The 20,569-nt window shown below is 40.7% G+C and overlaps 1 protein-coding gene across 3 annotated transcripts in view; it reads right to left on the bottom strand.

Moving 5' to 3' along the window:
* The window catches only part of ehbp1l1a (EH domain binding protein 1-like 1a), a 44,845-nt gene that overhangs the window by 4,899 nt on the left and 19,377 nt on the right, over positions 1-20,569 (bottom strand). The window contains exons 11-23 of one of the 3 annotated variants that reach the window (XM_070993583.1): positions 20,367-20,510; positions 19,293-19,523; positions 18,989-19,042; positions 18,790-18,895; positions 3,339-3,513; positions 2,520-2,686; positions 2,364-2,412; positions 1,735-2,247; positions 1,597-1,648; positions 1,361-1,404; positions 1,034-1,145; positions 272-371; positions 74-147 (exon numbers count right to left, since the gene is read on the bottom strand). In XM_070993583.1, the coding sequence (XP_070849684.1) occupies positions 74-147; positions 272-371; positions 1,034-1,145; positions 1,361-1,404; positions 1,597-1,648; positions 1,735-2,247; positions 2,364-2,412; positions 2,520-2,686; positions 3,339-3,513; positions 18,790-18,895; positions 18,989-19,042; positions 19,293-19,523; positions 20,367-20,510 (1,821 nt within the window). Of the gene's footprint in view, positions 1-73; positions 148-271; positions 372-1,033; positions 1,146-1,360; positions 1,405-1,596; positions 1,649-1,734; positions 2,248-2,363; positions 2,413-2,519; positions 2,687-3,338; positions 3,514-3,764; positions 6,150-6,614; positions 7,137-7,458; positions 9,647-18,789; positions 18,896-18,988; positions 19,043-19,292; positions 19,524-20,366; positions 20,511-20,569 lie in introns of those variants that run through there. The other 2 variants (XM_070993582.1, XM_070993581.1) reach the window with 2 other exon arrangements.

The raw sequence follows: 20,569 nt of genomic DNA, 5'->3' as shown, positions 1-20,569 counted from the left end.
GGAGTGTCAGTCTGTCATGGACTGCATTCTGGCATGTTGTTGAAGCAGTATATGTTTAGCAATTAAGTCGTACCTTCAATTGCCATCATGTCCCTCAGCTCTTTGTTTAACAGCTCAAATCTTCTTTCCAAGTCTTGTTCCTCCAGCCTGTCGATCACAAGAGATGCATTATGGTATCTGTCTGTTTTTTGGTCAATTGTGAGTATTGTACTGCAAATTCTACAGTTTATACTGTAGATGCTTCTAGCATTGTGTGTTGTGGATGTCTTACAGTAACTGCAGATGATCCTGCCTCCTGATTAAAGCATTCTTCTTGTTGACCAGCATAAACCATTCCTGAATCAACCTCTCCTCCTCCACCTTGTCACTGCCTGGAGGAGAGAATCACAAGAGCATGACCATTGTGTTACAGGCATCCTCTTTCCAAAATTGGGATAATTGAGTTTCAGAGTGATTAATAAATAAGATCAGAACTGGCAACACTAAAATCGCTAAAACATATCATTCTTTCATAGCTGTTTAAATCTATCTAACTTCATTAGTGGATCACTGGTACCAAAATGACCCAATACTCAAAATTTCTTTTGTATTTTTATGGAACCAATCAATTTTTAGTTTTTAATGGCTTTTTTAGGACTTGTTTAGTATTTTGGCTGTGACTATACTAAAAGAAATTGCACTTGAAGACCTAAGAGCAATAGTTAATCATAATAGTTAATGCAATATTTCATAAATGCATGGGGTGTCTGAAAACTTTTTTCCACCACTGCATGTATATGTGGGCTTCTGGCATTGTTATGAAGGAAAATTTCAGGGATACACTGCATTCATTCTATCTTCAAAACCAAAGTTGATTAATTGCTGCCTTCAAATTACAAATGATTCCCCCAAATTACTCATTTTCTTCCCTAAATGTAATAATTTCTACAGTTGAATTACTTTGTTCATTCAAAATATTTCTTTGTAATCTATAATTTCATGTGCAACAAGCCACAAAGTTCTGTGAGAGCTGTGAAATTCCTTTGTATCTTACCTGTTTCCAGTAGTTGTCTGAGTTTCCGCTCCACCACACCTGCTCTGTTATCTACATGGTTTTGTTCCACCTCCAGTGCTTCCATCTGATTCATCACATACTGGCTGGGGTCCTGGACACATGAACACGCAGACACACACAGAGACATAATTACCTACTGTGTAACAATAAACTGTGTTTTGTATCAGTGATACAAAATAGAGTAGAAATGTTATGCATGTGACAAATCAGCAGAAAAGAAAGTTCTTTCATATTTGGATTCAACTTTAATTCAGAGAAAGTTCTAGACATTCAACCTTGGAGTGAAACAAATGGTTGCTAACTGACCTGGCCTTCTGGTCTTCCCGCCTCAACCACAGCCTCTGTTCTCTCTGTGAGACAAACACAAATGAACTATACCACTTGCATAAATTAAGCAATGCTTTACAACTTTATTTTTGTCAATGAAAAAAACATTCCAAATCACCATGTCCAAATTAAGTCAACTGGAAACAATGCCACCTTTAAAAAAAGGTGGGTATTTTAAATCAGTGGTGAGACTACTCTTTTTGAAAACAACTAACCGGTGTCTGATTTCCTTCGGGCAATTACATTGTTTTCTTGCCCTACAACAACCTGCAGAGGAAAAAAAAATCACACATCACAGAAGTTAAAGATTAGAATGAAAAGGGATAAATTAATGAGGAAATCAGGTATCATACCACTGATATGTCTCCTTCATCTAATGACCCACTTCTCCGCTGTGACCTACGCTTCTTGACCAGATCAGCGTCTTTGACACGAGAGAAACCTGACTTGGACAGGAAATGAGTCCTTGGTGGTGCCACTGGTAACTGAGTCCCACCTGCCCCAGTAACCTGCAGCCGTTTGGTTCTGGGAGGTGGAACCACATCCCTACTGGATTCATTGTCCTTCTCTGCTGTGCCAGCAGTTCCATTTGTCTCAAGACTTATACCCTCCTCCTGAAGCCTCTGGGCACAGTAGCGAACAGTTGCCTCAGGGTCCTCTTGGCTCTCCTGGTCCCCTGCTACTGCATAGCTAGACTCGCTGCTATCCTTCTCGATGTGAAGCACACTGAGCACCTGGCCTGTGAAATGGGTACGGATCTGGTTGAGGTAGGTCATGACAATGAGGCGATCAGGCACTGCGGCCATGACCATGTCTGAAGGTTCCATCAGCCTGGAAATGCCAAGTTCAGCAAAGCCATCAAAGGCCTGCAAAATAGATCGATGGATCAGATTACAAATTGTCAACCAACACAAAAAAAGTGAAAAAGTTACAGTTATGCTATGTTGGTAATTTAAACAACAGCTAGCCAATTGTTAATTACCTTTTTGTTGTTGCGCTTGATGTCGTACGGGTCCAACATTTCATAATTACTACACAAAGGAAAAACAAGACAAAATAAACAGTGTATACATTAAGAGACTAAGGGGAGGTTTCTTTTTCTCTACCTGTATAACTAACTATTTCAACTGTTTCTTACATCTTTTCTGGGTGAAAGTGATTTAAGATGGCACAAAAGGCAAGGCCATTCCTCCAGGAGGTGCTGAAGTTGGTTATCTTCATTCCCTTGTGACCTTGTGTGACTTCCTGACACCATTCCAGTAGAGACTGACTGGATGTCACTAAACTGGGATTGGCCAAGAGGTTCTAGAACACACACAATACCATTATTTAATGGCTTTTTTTTTTTTTTTGCCAAAACAATAACACATCTGAATAACAGAATACCATTTGCCGAACAACATTGCAAACTTGTTAATGTTCAAGTGTTGTTGTTCAAGTTTGTTTACTGTCGTTTATTTATATATGTAGTACACAGCTGAGTGAAATTAAAACATAAATACTCCTTGGTGATTGTATATAGGCACAGCGGCAATGATGGACTGGCATAAAATGTCAAGCAGTGTATTATGTTCTGTACATATCCAAGAAGTTATGCATACAATTCTATACCAGTGCATGAAGCTAAACAAACATGTGGCATCATTGGCCAATTAACAGATCCAACAGACACAAAGCAATATGGCATTCATTTGGTGTTTTTTTCTGTGTACCTGTAAGTTCCATATTCATGACACTTGGCACTTACTTTACAAGTTAGTAGGTAACTTTGTCTGTCTGCTGTTTAGTGCTGGGCTGGTAGTAAAATAACAAGCGGAAAGAGGCTAACAATCTCCTTGAAATTGAGAACTGCAGAGTTGGTGACAATTATCTGTTGGTTTCTTCACCCTGAGCAACATCTTCCAAATTTCAAACGTTTGTTAATACCTAAACATCAGTAAGAGCAGTTTCAACTTACTTCCAGGGAGGCATCTCCGTCTGCGGGTCTTTTCTGAGGAGTTGTTGGTTCTGTGGCTTGGTGGAGGCGGGAAACTTGTGACTTACTGTCAACTTGGCGAGAACCACTCAAACGTTTCTTGAGACAAGGCATGGGTACAGGCTGACCTGAAGATTCTTCTGCTCTCTCACTCTGCCTGGAAAGACACACAAAAGCAAAGTGAGTCAGAAATTCCACAATTCACTTGAAAATATCTTTTTACATGGACAACAAAACACTGGTAACCATGTCACTAATGAAACCAGAAACACAGCAGAACATGTTAGATAACTAGAAAATAGAGGGAAATTAGAATTTCTATAGTGTAGAGAGGGGATAACACAAAACACACATATATCTCAGTTGTGAGTGCACCCCCACCCCTTGATGTGTACTGATTCATCTTACCTTTCTTCCTCTAAACAACCAGCAGCTACATCTACTGACACAAAGCCAAAGTCCAACTCTTCATCCCTTATTTCCTTCCTTGAGTTCATTTCCACTGGTTCACTGTCTTTATCATTCTCTACATGCAGCCAGTCATCCTGACAAGATGCAACAGTGGAAGCAAGGGCCCTATCAACCTCTTCATTGAGGACCTTTTCAATGTCATCCTGCTCAGACATTGCCTCTGTAGTACTCTTTAAGTCATCAGTAAGAGCAGGTTTGTCTGTAAAGGTCCAGTCTTCAATGATTTCATCCACTGGTTTCTCATTATCTTCTACAGAGTGTGCCAGTGGAAATTCTTCTTCTGCCATAGCTGCTAAAACTTCCCGTTCCAACTCTAATGCAACGTCATCTTCTCCTTGGATTGTGACAAAACCTCCTTCAGAGATCACACTTGAATTCAGTGACACTGAGCCTTCCTTTGTTTCCTTACTAGTGACGGATGTATCCTCTGGGCTTCTCTGAGAGAATTCCATTTCCAAGGGGAATACATTGTCTACAGTTGGTGTGCTATCAGAGTAAGACGCACTGAGACGTTTCTTGGTCCGAGGCAATGGAACAGGCAAGTTTGACTGTTCATTCTGTTGGACTGATTCATGGCCAATGGTGTCAGCTACTGTGTGTGGTCGGCAGGGTGGTGATGAACCAGAAATTGTAACGTCATCCGAGTATAAACCACTGAGACGTTTCTTTACTCTTGGTTTTGGTACAGGCAAGCTTGGAGCTCCTGGTGTCTTCTCTGAAATATTACCATCCTCGACTTGAACAATGCTCTCATTGGTCAATCTGCTTCTCCTCAATTTAACAGTGGCTTCTTCTACTGCAGATGTAGACGGTTGATCCCCCAGAGGAAGAGGGGGGAAGCCTTTGCTGTACTGAACCTCTGACAATTCTTTGATTGTTGAGGAAATGGATGAAGGACCACCTAGTCTTGCATGTGCCTCTTCTGTATAGAAAGCCTTAGATATGCTCTCTGTAGCTGTAACATCACCTTGGAAGGACCCACTGAGACATCTCCTCACACAAGGCCTTGTGATATGACTAGTTTTTTTGTGCTTCTCTGCTATCTTTGATGTATCCTCTGAGCCACCAGCTATATTTGACTGCTTAATTTCTTCCATATCACCCTTAACAGGGTTGACAATCTGGACTGGATTTACAGACTCCTTGATTGTAACATTTAAATTTTGTGTCATACTTCCCTTTACATTGTCAATTTTGCCACATTTACTTGAAGGGCATCTCTTGCCACGTTGTGGAAGACGTATCTTCTTTATGATTGAGAGAGAAGCAGTTTGATCAACATGAAATATCTCTGGCTTGGGGGCGATGCTCTCAATTTCTTTTGTTTCTATGGTAGGATTTACATGAGACGAGGCCTGAAAAGATGTATTAATGTCTTTCTTGGGCCATTCCAGGGTGCAATAGGTTTGTTCTGTGTCCTCTGAGCAGACCAATTCTGTATCTAATGTACTCCCAACAAAATTGGTGGTTGTTTGGTCTTTTCCTCCAACAGGTTGTGAAGGGATCATTTCAGTGGCTGTTTGACAGAGCTTATCAATGCTCTGTAAAGCACCTAAGTCATCACAGCTTCTCTGACAAGGTTGAGGAGGAACATGTTCAGAAGCTTTCAAACCAGAACTGACTTGGGCTTTCAAATTTTGTTGATCATTCATTTTTGGAACGGGTGTCTCTCTAGTAATGCCGTCTTTTCTTCTCAGGGGCTTGCAAGGGGCAGTTCTCTGTGGAGTTTCAGGTGGCAAACTACCATCTCTTCTTTTTACACGAGGAGGAGGGACAACATCGATAGGTATTTGCACAGATTCAGCCTCCCCTTTTTTTATGTGGTCACCAGTGTATGGTGTTACTTGACCACCAACACTTTCTTGGTTACGTTCATTCTGAGGTACACCTAGAGGAATGCTACTGTCTCCTTTCTTTGTGTGAGATGGGCCAATGGAAGGTTGTGTGGAAATTATCTCACCATTAGCAGCTTTCTTTCCAGACTGGACTGGAAAAACCTCAGGGAGGAGCTTGACCAACACACCATCAGATTTTTGTTTGTGGTCTGGTGTTAAACCTTCCTTCCTTCTGAGTGGTTGTGATGGAACCGTGTCTTTTTCTTGATCATACTCTTGCTGTTGAGGTTCTGGAAAATTTCTCTTAGGCTTTCTGCCTCGCTGAGGGACAGCAATGTCAGCTTGTGGCCCAATTGGATTGACGTGCTGAAAGTCTGAGGCTTTGTCTGTGAGTATCTCTCTATTGGCATTGGCATCTGTCAGTGACTCATTTGAAGTAGGATGCAGGGATGTGGTAGAAATTTCTTCCATGCTTGTTTGTTGGGGGCTTAAGGAAAAGAACAAGAACAAGCTTCAGAATTTGCTGATCTTTACTTTGTCATATAGTTGTGTCATGCAGCCATACTCCAACCAATTTAATCTGCTCAATGAAAAAGACAGCAACCAAATCTTACTACAGAATGCAAACCAAAACTGATTTGTCAATATTCTGCTTCACTTATATAAATGCACACGGTCATTGAAATGACACAGCAGCACATAAAGGACACAAAGCAAAATTAACTTCAGTTTACAACACCTACATACAATGCTACCAAAAATGCAGTATTACCATACCCCAACACAATGCAAATCCTTGCAGCTATTACAAATAGTTGTCCATCACAATATCCCGAGTAGTAAGTGCTCATAAGCAGAAGAAGAGATGATGTTATCACCAGAAATGCAGACATGTACACTGTCACACCGTGCAACCAAACACAAAACCGGATCTTTATCCAATAGCACTCACCCTTTATCCAGCTGTGAAGGAGCTGTTACTGTTCTAACCTCTTCCTGTTCTGTCTCAGTCTGGTGCCTTGCTAACAAACTTTCAATGTACACTGATGTTTGAACAGAGTCCTGCCCTGAGAGTGATCTCTCCTTCGTATGCCATTGATCAAGACTAGCCTTTTGTTCCTCTATTTGTTCACCACTGGCCTTTGATATTTCAGTGATATCTGCTTCTGTCAGTGGTGGCCATTTCTTCATGCTTGCACAGACCGATGACCCTTCATCACTTTCAGTCGCTGGTGATGGAGACAGTGATCGACCACTTGTTGGATATTCAATGTTATGTTTGGTGTGAATGGCTTCAAACTGGCCTCCTATCTTCTGTATGGAAGTAGTGTTGCAGACGAAATGTGGAGTAAACTCGTCTGAAGTGGTCAGTGTCTTTTCTTTCAGATCCATAGAAGAGATATCCTTGGGCTGGGGATCCACTTCGGTTAAAGTAGAGCTAGATGGCCCCAAAATGGATGCTACTGTTTCATAACTATGAGACATGGATACTAGAGTGAATGAGTGAGTTAAACCTAGAACCATGCAAAACAATGGTTTCAATAAACCTGGAGCTAATTATAGAAACCAGTGAGTATTGGAGAAAGTAAAAAACATTCCCATGCTAATTCAGTCCAGACTTTTTCTTTACCCCAAACTTTTAAATGTCAAAATCTGCACTCAAAACAGAATGAGCTTGATAAATGACAAAGTGAAACAAGAAATATTACAGTCTCCATTTAGGTTTACTAATAATCTCTGCACATTGTGTTCATTCATGCATCACACTATCAGTTTCATACCAGTCTTACACTTACCCTTTGTGGAAAACACCCACAATAGCCTTTACTAATCCTGAGGTGTCTTCCTCTTTTGTTGACAAAGAGGATTCTGTCTGTTTTTCTGTTACTGTTCCCTCTGCCTCCAATACTTCCCAACCCAAGACTCCTGCTGGCTCTGTGTCCAGTGGATTCTTCACTGTCTGGGTTTCCTCTGCTGCTATCCTCTCTATTTGTGATTTGCTGAAGACCCAAATATAAAGGATTTTAAGGTGCAATTCACAGAACCCATGCAGCAATATAATTAAAATTTCATAAAATACAGCCCTCACAAAGGTGCTGAAATGTACCATGCACTTTATTGTCAAGTTACTTAAGCTACTGTTTATTGGTCCAAAAAGTCCATGTTAGGCAAGCCCTAAACTGACCCCTTTCACAGCAAACAATGCAAGCGCACTGGGCTCTTCTACTTACCCTTTAGGTGCAAAAAGGCCTATGTTTTTCTTTTCATCACCTTTGAATTTGTCCTCTGTCATATAAGCAAACAGTAAAATACACAACAAGAAACAAGACAAAAAAAAGGTGAACGTGACTTCGATATTAACATTGTAAATGTCTCACCGTATGCAAGTGCTGTGCTTGGGCTACTAAAAGATGTAGAAGGAACACCAGGAATTCTTGCATCTTTGAGATTTGACTTGGTTGGCTGTGCATCTTGTGATATATCCGTCTCAGTATAACAAGGGACTGGAAAAGTCAATGTTTCTTTGTCTTTTGGATTTGATTGTAAAATTCTGGGGAAGCCAGGAATTTGAGTCAAATGTGGACAGGATGGAGCCATTGCTACCATGTACTTCATTTCATTCTGTGCATGTTTGTGTTTTGCTCGTAATTCTGCAGTGAGATAAATCTTGTCATTCTGCAGCTTCTCCAACAAGGACATGCTCTTTGTTGTCCAAGCTTGTATATTCCTACATTCAGCACTAAGCATCCTTGCTGATGGAAAACCTGGGATACATGAAACGCATGGAGCAGACGTATACAAGCTGACCATGTTTGGTGGTCTGTCAACGACTTGAGCAGAGGGAAAGCCACATACTGTGGCCTCTTTTGGACAGGATGTCACTATTCTCACTGTGCTTTTCACATCGTAACAATATAGCTGGTCCTGCTCAGCAAGTGGCATAATCAGTTCTGCCCACTTCTCCTGATGCTTTATCAAAATTGCTTTTGTTTCATTTAGCCAACCTGTGCTTTGAGTTGTAGTTATCGATGCAAATCCTTTGAGACTTGAAGCACTGGAACAACAAGGTACAAAACTTATCATACTGGGTTCGATCTTGAATTTTGCTTGGGGTGCAGAGGGGAACCCAGGGATCCTGGATGCTTCTGGGCAAGATGGTGTTAAGGCCAACATTGTCTTCACAGTTTCTGTGTCTTGATTTGGACTGTGTATCACAAAAACTGTCTCCTTTGATGGCTTATCACACAAAGTGTGTGGATCAAAAAGCCATTGAAATTTTGAGGCCCCTTCAAAAGATGCAAATCCAGGCATACTGGATACTTTGAGGGAAACAGGTACAAGTCTCAGCATACCATATCTGGGGACAGATGGGAAGCCTGGAACCTTTGATGTTCCTGGGCAAGAAGGAGCCAAAGCCAGCATGTTGTTTGGCTTGTCTATGTTAATTGGAGAGCTGTTAATCCTACACTGAATGTTCTTTTGGGGTCTGTGCATCAATGAACTAAGATCAGCATCCCACCCTTCTTTGTGCGCTTCAACTGATGAAAATCCAGGTATGACAGAAACTCCAGGGCAAAAAGGCAAGAGGTTAACTACATTTAGGCCATAATATACTATTTTGGGATTTGGAATAGATGGGAAACCAGGAACACTTGACTCTTTAGCACAGGATGGTACACAGGAAACCATATTCTTCATTATTTTTCTGTTGTTGTTCGATGTATCAAATATGATCACCTTCTTTGGAAGCCTCTTCAGCAATGACCCCCTTTCTGTCAGCCATCCTCCAGTCATATCCCCATGAATTGATGGGAACCCAGGTATTTTTGAAACTTGAGAGCACAATGTAAGAAGGCTTGATGCACAACCCATGGTCAGGAGATTTAGATGAGAAGGAAATTCTGATGGCGGCACCTCTTTTGGAAAGGATGGTTCAAAGGAAACCATTGGGGAAAAATTCATTGCTTTGTTATTTATTTCAATCAGTGACACAGTGGGTTCAAATGTTGGCTCCCTGTTCATTGTCCACTCTTCTAAATTGTGAGATGATGGAAATCCTGGTATCCGTGACCTTTTTGAGCATGAACTTGAAAGACTGACCATATCTGTCATGTCAACGTTAATCATTCTGGGTTTTGGTACAGAGGGAAAACCTGAGATGACTGATTCTCTTGGGTAACTTTGTGCAAGAGAAACAACTCCTTTCATGTCTTTGTTCATTTTACTGTTCTCCAGTAGTAATGTAGACTCCTTTTTAATATGCTTCTCCCATAATGGCTTATGAATAGTGTTCCAGTCTTTGCTGTCAGATTTCTGTATCGACGGAAAACCAGCCATACTAGAGGAAGCTGGGCAAGATGGAAGGAGACCAACCCTACTAAAGCCATCATAGCGTACTGTGGGTTCTATAACTGATGGAAATCCAGGGATACAGGCCTCTTGTGGACATGTTGGAGCTAAAGCTGGCATGGCCTTCATGTCATCATTGTGAGGTCTGTCTTCAATGATTACTGTGTAGATTTTTGGTGGCATTACTCTTAAGGGTTTGCGATATGTAGACCAGCTTTTGCTAAAATGTTTAAGTAATGATGGAATACCTTCAATAGAAGAGGTTTTTGAGCAAGATCTTGAAAGGCTAACATCAGATCCATGATGTGCCATAGTAGGTTGTGAAATTGAGGGGATACCTGGTATACAAGAATATCTGGGGCAAGCTGGTACCAAAGCTCCTATTAGCTGAATTTCATCCTTCTCTTTTGATGACACTGTCATGACGAGCTCAGGTTTCATTTTCTTCTCCAAAAGTGGTTCCTGTTGTGACATCCATGACATGTTACTGGCTTCACTGATAGATGGTGAACCAGGTATGTTGGACACACCCGGACAACTGGGATATATATCGACCATGTTTGGTCCATAAAAAACTAAACTACATTGTGGTATAGATGGGAACCCTGGATTTCTGGCCTCTCTGGGGCAAGATGGTACCAGTAAAACTATTTCTGTGTTCTTTTCATCATCCTTTGATGCATACGGCTGTAATAGTTCCTTCATTTTTGATTGCTTATCCCAAATTGGCTTTTGATCTCTAAGCCAATGTCCTTCTTTTACAGTGAATTTGGATGGCATGCCAGTGATATTTGTCACACTGGGATAGGTTTCCAAGAAAGTGGACGGTTTGTACTCAATTTCAGACTTTGCATAATATTTCATACATTGTGCACTTGAGGGGGGAGACTTTTTATTCACCATTTGTTGTGCTAGATCTGCATGTCCTTGTAAATGAAGAGCATCATCAGTGGTTATAAATTCATTATCCTTTGATGGCTTATCCCAAGTAAACTCACGGTCCAGCAGGCATTCATCTGTTTGTTTAGCAGTAGCAGTGAATTCAAATACGCCAACTGTTGGGCAAATCAGCGACAGATCTGTCATCTCAGCTTCTGTCTTTGTCTTCATTTCATCATCAGTGTCTAGCATTGTGGAAGAGAGACTTGTGGTCATGGCAGTATCATATAAGGATGGGGCCGTACTGACGATTTCTTTTCTCATTTTAATTTCTTCTTCTGATGTGTTCCTTGTTACCTCTGTAGTCACCTTTGGTAGCTCCACCCATAGTATGGGCCTGTCTGTAGGACATTTTACTGTAGTCGCTGTTGGTAACTCCTCCCATAGTACGGTCCTGTTTGTAGGATATTTGTCTAACTGCTGCTCAGCATTATCTATGTGGGTTTGAGATGGGGTTTCTGCTGCACCAGCAACAATTGGGCATGATGGCTGCAGTGAAGCCATACTTTCATTTCTAAAGAGAAGGTAAATAAAATGTTATAGTCAAAGTTTACTGTTGGAAGACTTCAAATAAAAATAAGAAATAGAATAATGTGTAACAGCATTCCCATAACCAACAGTGTAATTCTACATATTTTAATCACAATACAGTACAAGTCTTGTACAATGTGCCCTAGTCAATCAGTAAGTAAGATCAAGTAATTAGTGCCACACATAATAATTACAACTAATTTACATATGGTATGATAGCAGTTGGAAATAAAGTTGTACTACTACTATCTATTCCCCCTCATTATCATTTTTACATTTACATTTACATTAATACATATTTTACTCTCGTGCATGCAATTTCAACAAATGCTGTTGAGTGCAAACTTGCTCCAGCCTCTATTGAAACAACTCTCCACTAGAACAAAAAAACTGCACTCTTGCAAACAAAGCATCATGCATAATTTGTGTTTCTGCTGTTGTCTGACTTATCTCAACGGTGTCTTTGATGCGTTTAATTGAATTACTATTTCCTTATGTTAAGATTTTCAAACTGACTTGCAATTGTAGTCCACTGCTGTTGTGTTATTATTTAGTTTCTCCTTTTTGCCATTTTGTTCAGTAGCACGAGGGCTACACTTCAACCACGAACAGCAAGAAATTAAGCCTATCCCAAGAGAACATCAGAAATTAAAACCATGCAACACACATCACCACGCTTAGATTAAACAGCCAAGAGCAGAGGCCACTTGCACACTTACCCACTCTCAGAGTATCTAACACACCTTTGATCCACAATGTCATAACATGTAGTAATGACATCCATTGGCTCTACTGACAACATTTTAATTGGCTCTTCTGAGGGCATGAAACCATTATCCTCCACAGTGACTTCTTTGCCAACAGTATCTCCCTTCTCATACACTGATATCTGGGTTTCTTGAGTATTCTTTTGACCAAAGGAGCTGAAATAATGACAAGCGGTAAAAACCTGTATAAATCTGGTGAACTCAAAGATAGTATGACACACACAACAAATGCACATTTTGCTATAAATTGGTCAGTCAGATGGTGATGAAAGAAAGTAGATGCATTATTGTGGAGCTGCATCACATCATTGCATCATTGCGCAAACCAAGGCAACCCACCTCTTCCTAACACTTAAGAATAGTGGCATGTCAGGAATGCAGTGCCACATTCTGCAATGCAAGTTTCTGAAAACAGAATCAGAAAGCATGTTTCAAAAGCTAACCCACTGACAATACTGAGAAAACTCCAACTCTAATTTTCAACTCACTCACCCTTTTTCTAGAATGGCTACTTCAGCCTCAATCGGTATCCAAAAGTCCTGTTCATCTTTGTGCAACTCCAATAGTGAACATGTATCAGAATTTATTTTCTTTGTGCCAAGATTTAATGTGGTTGGACTGGCATCATCCCGTACAGTCTCAGTCCCAGTAAATCTAGAGAATGGCTGGTCCACTTGGATTTCAGAATTTGATGATGGTAAGTCTTTGGCAATGGCCTTGATCATACAAGTTGATGACTTAGTTGTCATTCTTTGTTGTACATCCTCTTGCACATCAGAAACCTTACAGATGGAATGTCCCTCTAGTAACAGCTGCTGACTTGTCAGGTTTTCTCTTTCCTTTCCAACTCTTTTAGTTCCTGACTTCACCAACTGCTGTGTTTTGCCTGGCCACCCCTGTCCTGAATGGAATACATGTGTTGATGGTACCCCGAGAACAGAACCTTTCTTTGGGCAACATGACACAATATTTGCCATATGTGGAGGCCGATCTAGGTCAGATGGTGGAACTGCTATGAAGCCAGATCTGAGATTACCATTTGGACAAGAAGGTTCAAGAGAGAGAATTGCCATATCTTTAGGAGGGGAACAATATTTTTTGTAAAATGGACAGTAGTCTTGTGTTTTTATTATCAGCATTGGCCAGCCCCATAGTGTAGAATCAGAAAAAACTGACAATCTTGAGGGGAATCCAAGGATATTTGACAGTCTTGGGCAACATGGCAGCAACTGTACCATGTCTAAATTTTTTTCCTCAATGCCATCAACAATTTGGGGTCGTGGAGCAGATGGAAATCCAGGGTTCAGGGTGTGTCGTGGACATGATGGAAGCATACTCAGCATTATTTCTTTATCTCTATATGACATTTCCTTAACTGTAAAATCTTGGTTAACAACTCCATATCTTATATTGATTGGGTTTTCCCACACTGCATCCCTATCAAAACACCAGCCATCAAATTCTTTTGCACTATTCTTTGCAGGTAGACCTTGAATTTTACCATGCATTGGGAAAGTGAATGAGGATTTTAACATGCTGGGTGGCTCTTTCATCAAAGCTTCCACTTGTCTTTTTCCTACCTTAGAAGGAATTCCAGGAATATATGATTGTTTGGGACAGGGTGGCAACATTGATACCATAATTCTAACCACTGCCTTTTCTCCAAAATACATTCTATGGTCATGTATTAATGATAGTCTTCCTGGGTTTGTAAATTGCCATTCCCATACTGATCTTTCATCTATACTCCATTCTGCTTCATCAGATTCACCGTGGATTCTAGAGGGTGTTCCACAAACTCTGGAATGTCTTGGACAAGTCGGCACCATATTGGTTATACTTGGTATATCTGCAAACATCTGACATAGAACTGATGGAAAGCCTCGTAAGCAGGCTGTCCCTGGGCAGGTGGCCAAAATGGATACCATATTAATGATCATTTCAGAATCAAGATAGAACACATTAACGTCCTGTAAATGTAATGTAACTGTTGACTTCTCCCTAGGTAGTAGCAGCGACTTGCTATCCATTAGCCATTCTAATTGTTTGGCGGTGTCTCTAAGTGGCATTCCAGGAACTCTAGATTCCTTTGTACAGCTAGACAATGAATTCACCATGGTTGGGCCATCAGCTAACATCAGTGTCAGAGCAGAAGGAAACCCAGGAACTCTAGCATTCGCGGGGCAAGAGGGTAACATTGCCCTCATACTTTCAACAGTGTTCTTCTCGAAACATGAAGCTGCATTTAGAACCTGCACTTCCCTTTTGATAAAAGGACTGTCCCACTGTAAACTTTTGTAGCCAAACCATTCATTGCAGCTGGACAAACAAAGTTTTTGTCTAGCCTTTGAAGGCAACCCAGGAACTCCACTATGTCTGGGGCATGAGGGCATTACATTAAACATCCTGGGTTCTTGTTGTGGAGCAGAGGGTAAGCCAAAAACTTTGGCTTTTTGTGGGCAACTTATCAACATACTTACTATATCTTTAGGGATTTCTGTGTCTTTTGGTATCCACTGAACACTGTAAGCTTGTCTTGTCTTGTTTGGTTTCTTGTCAATTAAATGCCTCAAAGCATGCCAATCTCTGTTCTTTGAATTGTTTTGATCTAGAGATGGCATACCCAGACTTTGGGTCTGTTTAGGGCAAACAGGTACAAGACTAACAATACTCTCAAACAGCTTCTGGGGTTTTGTGGGCATTTCCACAAGGCAAGTTCTCACAAGACAAGAGGGCAATATTGCCACTGAACTGAACATTTCTCTTTTGTCTAGATCCTGAGCAGCAGCTGGGGAAATATCTCGAATGAAGACTTCACCTATAATTAAGGCCTTGTCCATCAAAATATGCTTGGTTATATTGAAATCTTCACCTTGAGCAGTAACTGGCTCCTTAGAGGGCAAACCAATGACTTTGGTTTTTCTTGGGCAAGTAGGCAGAAAATCTGCCATTCTGGGATCTTCGCTTGGTGCAAATGGAAGACCTGGCACATTGGGCTCTTTTTGTGACATAGAAGGAAAACTAGGCATTGTTGCTGTCCAGGAAACACATGGTAACATATCTACCACACATTTTATATGTTCTTTATCATCATGTGCACTTTCCTGAACCAGAGCAGGATTACTTCTCAATGGTCTATCTAAAATTAATTCCCTCAAAATATGCCAGCTGTCATTATATGCCATTACTCTTTGTTTATATGGCATACCTGAAATCATTGTCTGCTTGGGGCATGTAGGGAGAAGACTGGCCATATTTGGAGTATTTGAAGCCTTCTGCAATGGTGCAGAAGGAAACCCTGGAACAAGGGCCTCTCTAGAACATGTTGGCAACATGGCCACCATGACTTTAGCTTGTTCCTGAACACATGACAAGTGTGAACCAAATTCTTTTTTTATCTGCAACGGTTTCTTTCCCTGGCAGCTATGACTGGCAGTCCTGGAGCAGGATGGCATTAAGTGCACTATTTTTGCCATTTCTGCACTATCCTCAGAAAAGGAACTAGCATAACCTGAATCCAGGAGTAATAGGAATCTGTTGCTGGGTAACTTCTTAAAAAGTAACCTCCTTTCATCAGGCCAGGACATAACTTGGGACTGATGTAAACATGGCATGCCATGTATTTTGGAATATTGTGGACAACTTGTTTCATGCTGTAAAGTGGATGATGAATGAGAAATAGAACTCCCTCTTGGACACAGTGGACCAAGTTCCACCTTAGATACGTATACACACTTTTCTTCACTACTGACTGCAGACCTTGGTAACACAAGTTCCTGTGAAACTCTCTTATCTCTTACGCTGAATGGTCTTTTATCCATAGACCAAGCCACATTTTCAGTTCCCTCTTTGTCCATACAATTTCCTGGGTCCAAACCATGCACAACAAAGCTTTTGGTGGAAGACAAAGCAAAATTAATTTTAGATTCTTTTCTATGTTTTGATATATTGTCAGTTGTGGCCTGCTGTGCTGAGAGAAGGCCCAAATCAGAATCCAATTTTGACATTACTTGGTCTGAGACAGTCATCTTATATCTGATTTTCTTGTCCACATCAGGTATTGTAACAGCAGGGCTGACTTTTTGAGTGTATCTTTCTGGCTTCTCCAGCTGAGAGTCTTTCGTACTGGACCATTCTCCAGATTGAACTCTGTTCATCACCACTGAAGGACGAGCAGAATTGGTATCACTGAGACAAGGTGACACTGAGGAAGCCATGCGCTCATTTCTGAAGGAGTAGAGTATACCAAAGATATATGTCAGAACAGAAAGAAGGCTGTTAAAATGCCTTGACCAGATCTATGTATATTTAATCATCATCATTTACTTTTGCATTGCAAGTGTTAACATTGATAAGGTGCATTTTCAAGACTATAGAATTGGGATTTAACTGACAGAGCACTACACTACACTTACCCCAAATCCATAGTTACAGCTTCTTTTTTATGGGCCCCTGCTATCCTTCCTATTGGTTTTGTGTCTGATGTTGAAGCAATTTGAGGCAAGTGCAACAAAGGTTCCTGGAGTGATCTGGAAGTAGGCTGAGGTTTGGTAGGAGAAAGGGATTTACGTTGAACAGGCTCTGGTTGGGCTACTGGATTTAATAACTGAATGGACATCTTGGACGAGTGACTTCTTGGTGTAAGCAGGACTTCCTTGACTGAGGCAGAACTGTTATCTTGAATATCAGGGTTTTGCTTATGTGAAGAAGTGAAGGGAAGAAGTGTTGGCTGGATGTAAGGGAATGTCCTTGTTGGCCTTGAATGTGTCTGATCCATTTGTGTTTTTGGCATCTCAAAATATTTTAGCCCTGGGGCTATGGGTGTTGTGGGTCTAAGGGGCAGAAGTGAGGCCATGCTCTCAGGTCTGAGGGATAAACAAATGAAGATCAGAGTTATGATGAAAGGAAAGTCTCCAATGCAGTAATGCAGTCCATATCCAGGCCATATTCACAGAATTCCAGTGAACAGCACACAAGCAAAAGAGCAACATAACATGGAACTACAAAAATTATATTGCAAAAATGTGCAAAAGGAGATTCAAACCAGACAGTCACCAACCAAAGCATTTGTGATAAATCACTGAAGTAATGACCAGCTCTTGCCAAGCAGCAGCAGTCCTTTATAATAATACTCAACAACACTGCCTGAGGCACTTGCAACATCAATGTGACCTTGACTGAGTTGCTTTTGTTTAACTTTCAACATATAAAGAATCCTCTTTAAAATCCCATATGCTAGGAAATTTCACACAAAGCAAAACAAGTGGCATGTTTTTTTGTTTTTTTTTCAGTGCTGAAAACATGGGCACAAGATTACCAGGGTCATCCTTCACCAGATTTTATAGTGAAAATAAACAGTTTCATAAGGATTTTTAATATCTAAATTACATTTTCTCATGACAAATAAGAACACACAACCTGCATCACAAATACATTTATGCATTTTAGTAAATGTGCTTTCATTTCAGTAAATGTGCTTTTTGGTTGGTTGGGGGGGTGGGGGGGGCAATTGTACTCCAAAACATGCTACACTACAATAGCTACCTTTATGTTGTTGTGAGCTTTGTATAGACCGGGTCATTACCAGCAACAAGTGATTTTTTTGTTGCTGCCGTTGTTGAAGCTGCATTAAGTGGAGCCTTAACAAGAGCCAGCCTTACTCAACCTAAGATTCAGAGGTATTCTTTGGCATACAAACTGACAGCTAAAGATCCTGGCGCTGACAGTCCCCTTACACTGCGCTATTGAAAGACTTGATAAGAGCAGATGCAGATGCAACCAACAAAATGTCAAGTGCAATCCTCCAAGGATCACAGGGGATTTTGAAGGTATTTCTTGGACATGTACTAGAAAATCACCAAATGAAGCTTTGCCTTCCACATTTATATGCAGACAATACTCACCTGTACTGTTACTGACATGATCTCAGTAATCAACAAACCTAAATCACTACCTGGACTCTATGAGATGTCCAGATATTTTCTTAAATTTAACACATTAAACACATTAAACATTAAGGTCCTTATTTTCAGCCCTGAGAAAGCACAAAAGACCTGCAGCAGTCTGTGGGACTTTTAACCTGGAATGTCAAGCAGCATACTCTGAATGTAGGTGCCATATTTCTTGTATCGATGCTTCACTTCATGTCAATACACTTATGTTATCATGATTGCTGTTCCCTTTATCTTTGAAACTCTTATTAATATATTCCCAAATTCAATTGACATCTCTAAGAACCTTCTCAAGACTCACTGAACAGTTAATTACTTTTCTTAACTGATCATTTTGTCTTTTAGATATTTTTGCTAAATGCCTTTGTTCTGAAGCATTTTGTTACTTTTATTCTGAAGAGCGCTTTACAAATAAATCTTAAGTCTGATAAAACAATGTAAAATCAAGGACTTCGAGGATCAATATCAAGAATTGACAGCATCTGCATTAACAGTGTTAATGAGGATGGATTATTTCTTTAAAGCCATGCCACGCCAAATATTAAACAACATCAAACCTGATGAATGGCAGCCTGTTATATTTACTCACCCTGCTGATGCCTTGACAACCTTGATTCCAAAATGTGCATCTCTTTTCTGATCTGTAGGCTTGGACAGCTCTGGCCTCTGGCTGGCAGAAGCTCTGGAATTAGGGGCTGAACAACATACAGAAATATAAAGTTAGCCATGTAGTTATTTAATGTAGGTATCACTTATTTTAATGCACAGTATTTTGTATTCACACTCACTTGTACTGTACTGGTTGTCCTCTTCACTCAGTGTGCTCAACTGTCTTTTGAATTCTAAAATGGGAGAAAAGCATAGAAGAGATTATACATAATAAGAGAGAGTCAATACTCATAAGCCATGCAACCACACAGCATAGCACTCACACTGTATATATTTACCAGAGTGGAATCAAATGTTTAGCCACTTCAATGAAAACAACCACCAGGGGGAGACATGTGCTTGTATATACAGTTTAGTTACTCAATTTTGATGCAAATTCTCATCAAGCAGAAACAGCATGGATTGTTCCTTTTGATTCTGTACCTGCATCTTGGTCACTTGGGGAGACTAAGGCGGTTTGGGATGTATGGGGCTGAGAAGGAGGAGGAGGAGGAGGAGGAGGAGGCCCACAGAGCATAAGAGCAGAGGCACGACTTAAAGGAGAAGGTGAGTGGGTCTCTACTGTAGGGGTGACCTGGGGTTTCCAAGAAGAAACATACCCAGACTCTCCCTGTTTCTGCTCCCAAGACTGACCAATGGGCAGAGAGAACGAAGCTGAAGGGGGAGAAACATAATGGGGCAGAGAGATGATGGGAAGGAAGAGATGAAAGAAGGCAAGAGCGGAAGGAATGGGAGGTGGAATATCAATGACCCCAAATTTAAGTCTTTCAAAATCAGTTTAGCAGGCTTCAGAGCTTGTAGTGTTAGTAACTTAGCTCAGGGTAAAAAAAAAGAGGTGTGAGGAAGAACAGGTAGCACAGTACATGGAAAGTGACCAATAGAAGCAGCACAAGAAGAAGCAGAAAAAAAGGCATGGGATGTACACAGATCAGGGTCTAAGGAGGAAGCAGAGAAATTAAAAGGGATGAAAGCTAGGACACAGGAGGTAAGCAGAAGATTCTTCCTTGAAACTCTTTTCAAACACGAACCTTAGCACACAAATGTGTTGGCAATTTTGGTTACACTTTAACTCTGCAGTCTGAATTGAACGGCATCCCATTAATGTTTAGGAATACAGAGAGGAACAAAATGCACAAGGAAAATAAAAAAAATGTAATAAACTATTGTGACAAAATATTGTGAATGAGCACATACACATGGCAGAATACGCAAATACAAATATCGATATGTCGATATTTTTAACTATGCTTGGGCGATGTCTATATATAACTATAAAAATAGTGCAATTCTCTACTAAATCTGCTCATCTATATGCTGAGTCATTAACAATGCATTAAAGCTGCATATTGGTAAATCAAATCTTAAGCAGCAGAGGAGGCACAGGGTTTAGATTCATATGAGAAAATTAATGGAAAGACACAAATTCAACAGGGAGGCTGAGGCTGAATAACAAGAGGAGGAAATCAGGCTTGAGTTAGGTTAAAGATGGAGCATTACATGGCGTCTCTATTCTCTGTTTTTTCTGCAACACTGCAGGCTGTCCAGGATCATTGGCAGGGGGATGCAGAAACTTAGGAGAGAGGGCAGGCTGTGCTAGAGGGGCCTGAGACTTGGGGGGCCTCCATTCACTCTGCCAGGAAGCTGGGAAAAAGAGGAGAAGGAAAAAAACATGGAGGGATAGAGGGCATAGTAACAGGTGC

The sequence above is a fragment of the Chaetodon trifascialis genome, chromosome 23 (genome assembly GCF_039877785.1).
Source record: "Chaetodon trifascialis isolate fChaTrf1 chromosome 23, fChaTrf1.hap1, whole genome shotgun sequence".
NCBI classification, from domain to species: domain Eukaryota; kingdom Metazoa; phylum Chordata; class Actinopteri; order Chaetodontiformes; family Chaetodontidae; genus Chaetodon; species Chaetodon trifascialis.
This window is presented reverse-complemented; position numbering and strand designations above follow the sequence as displayed.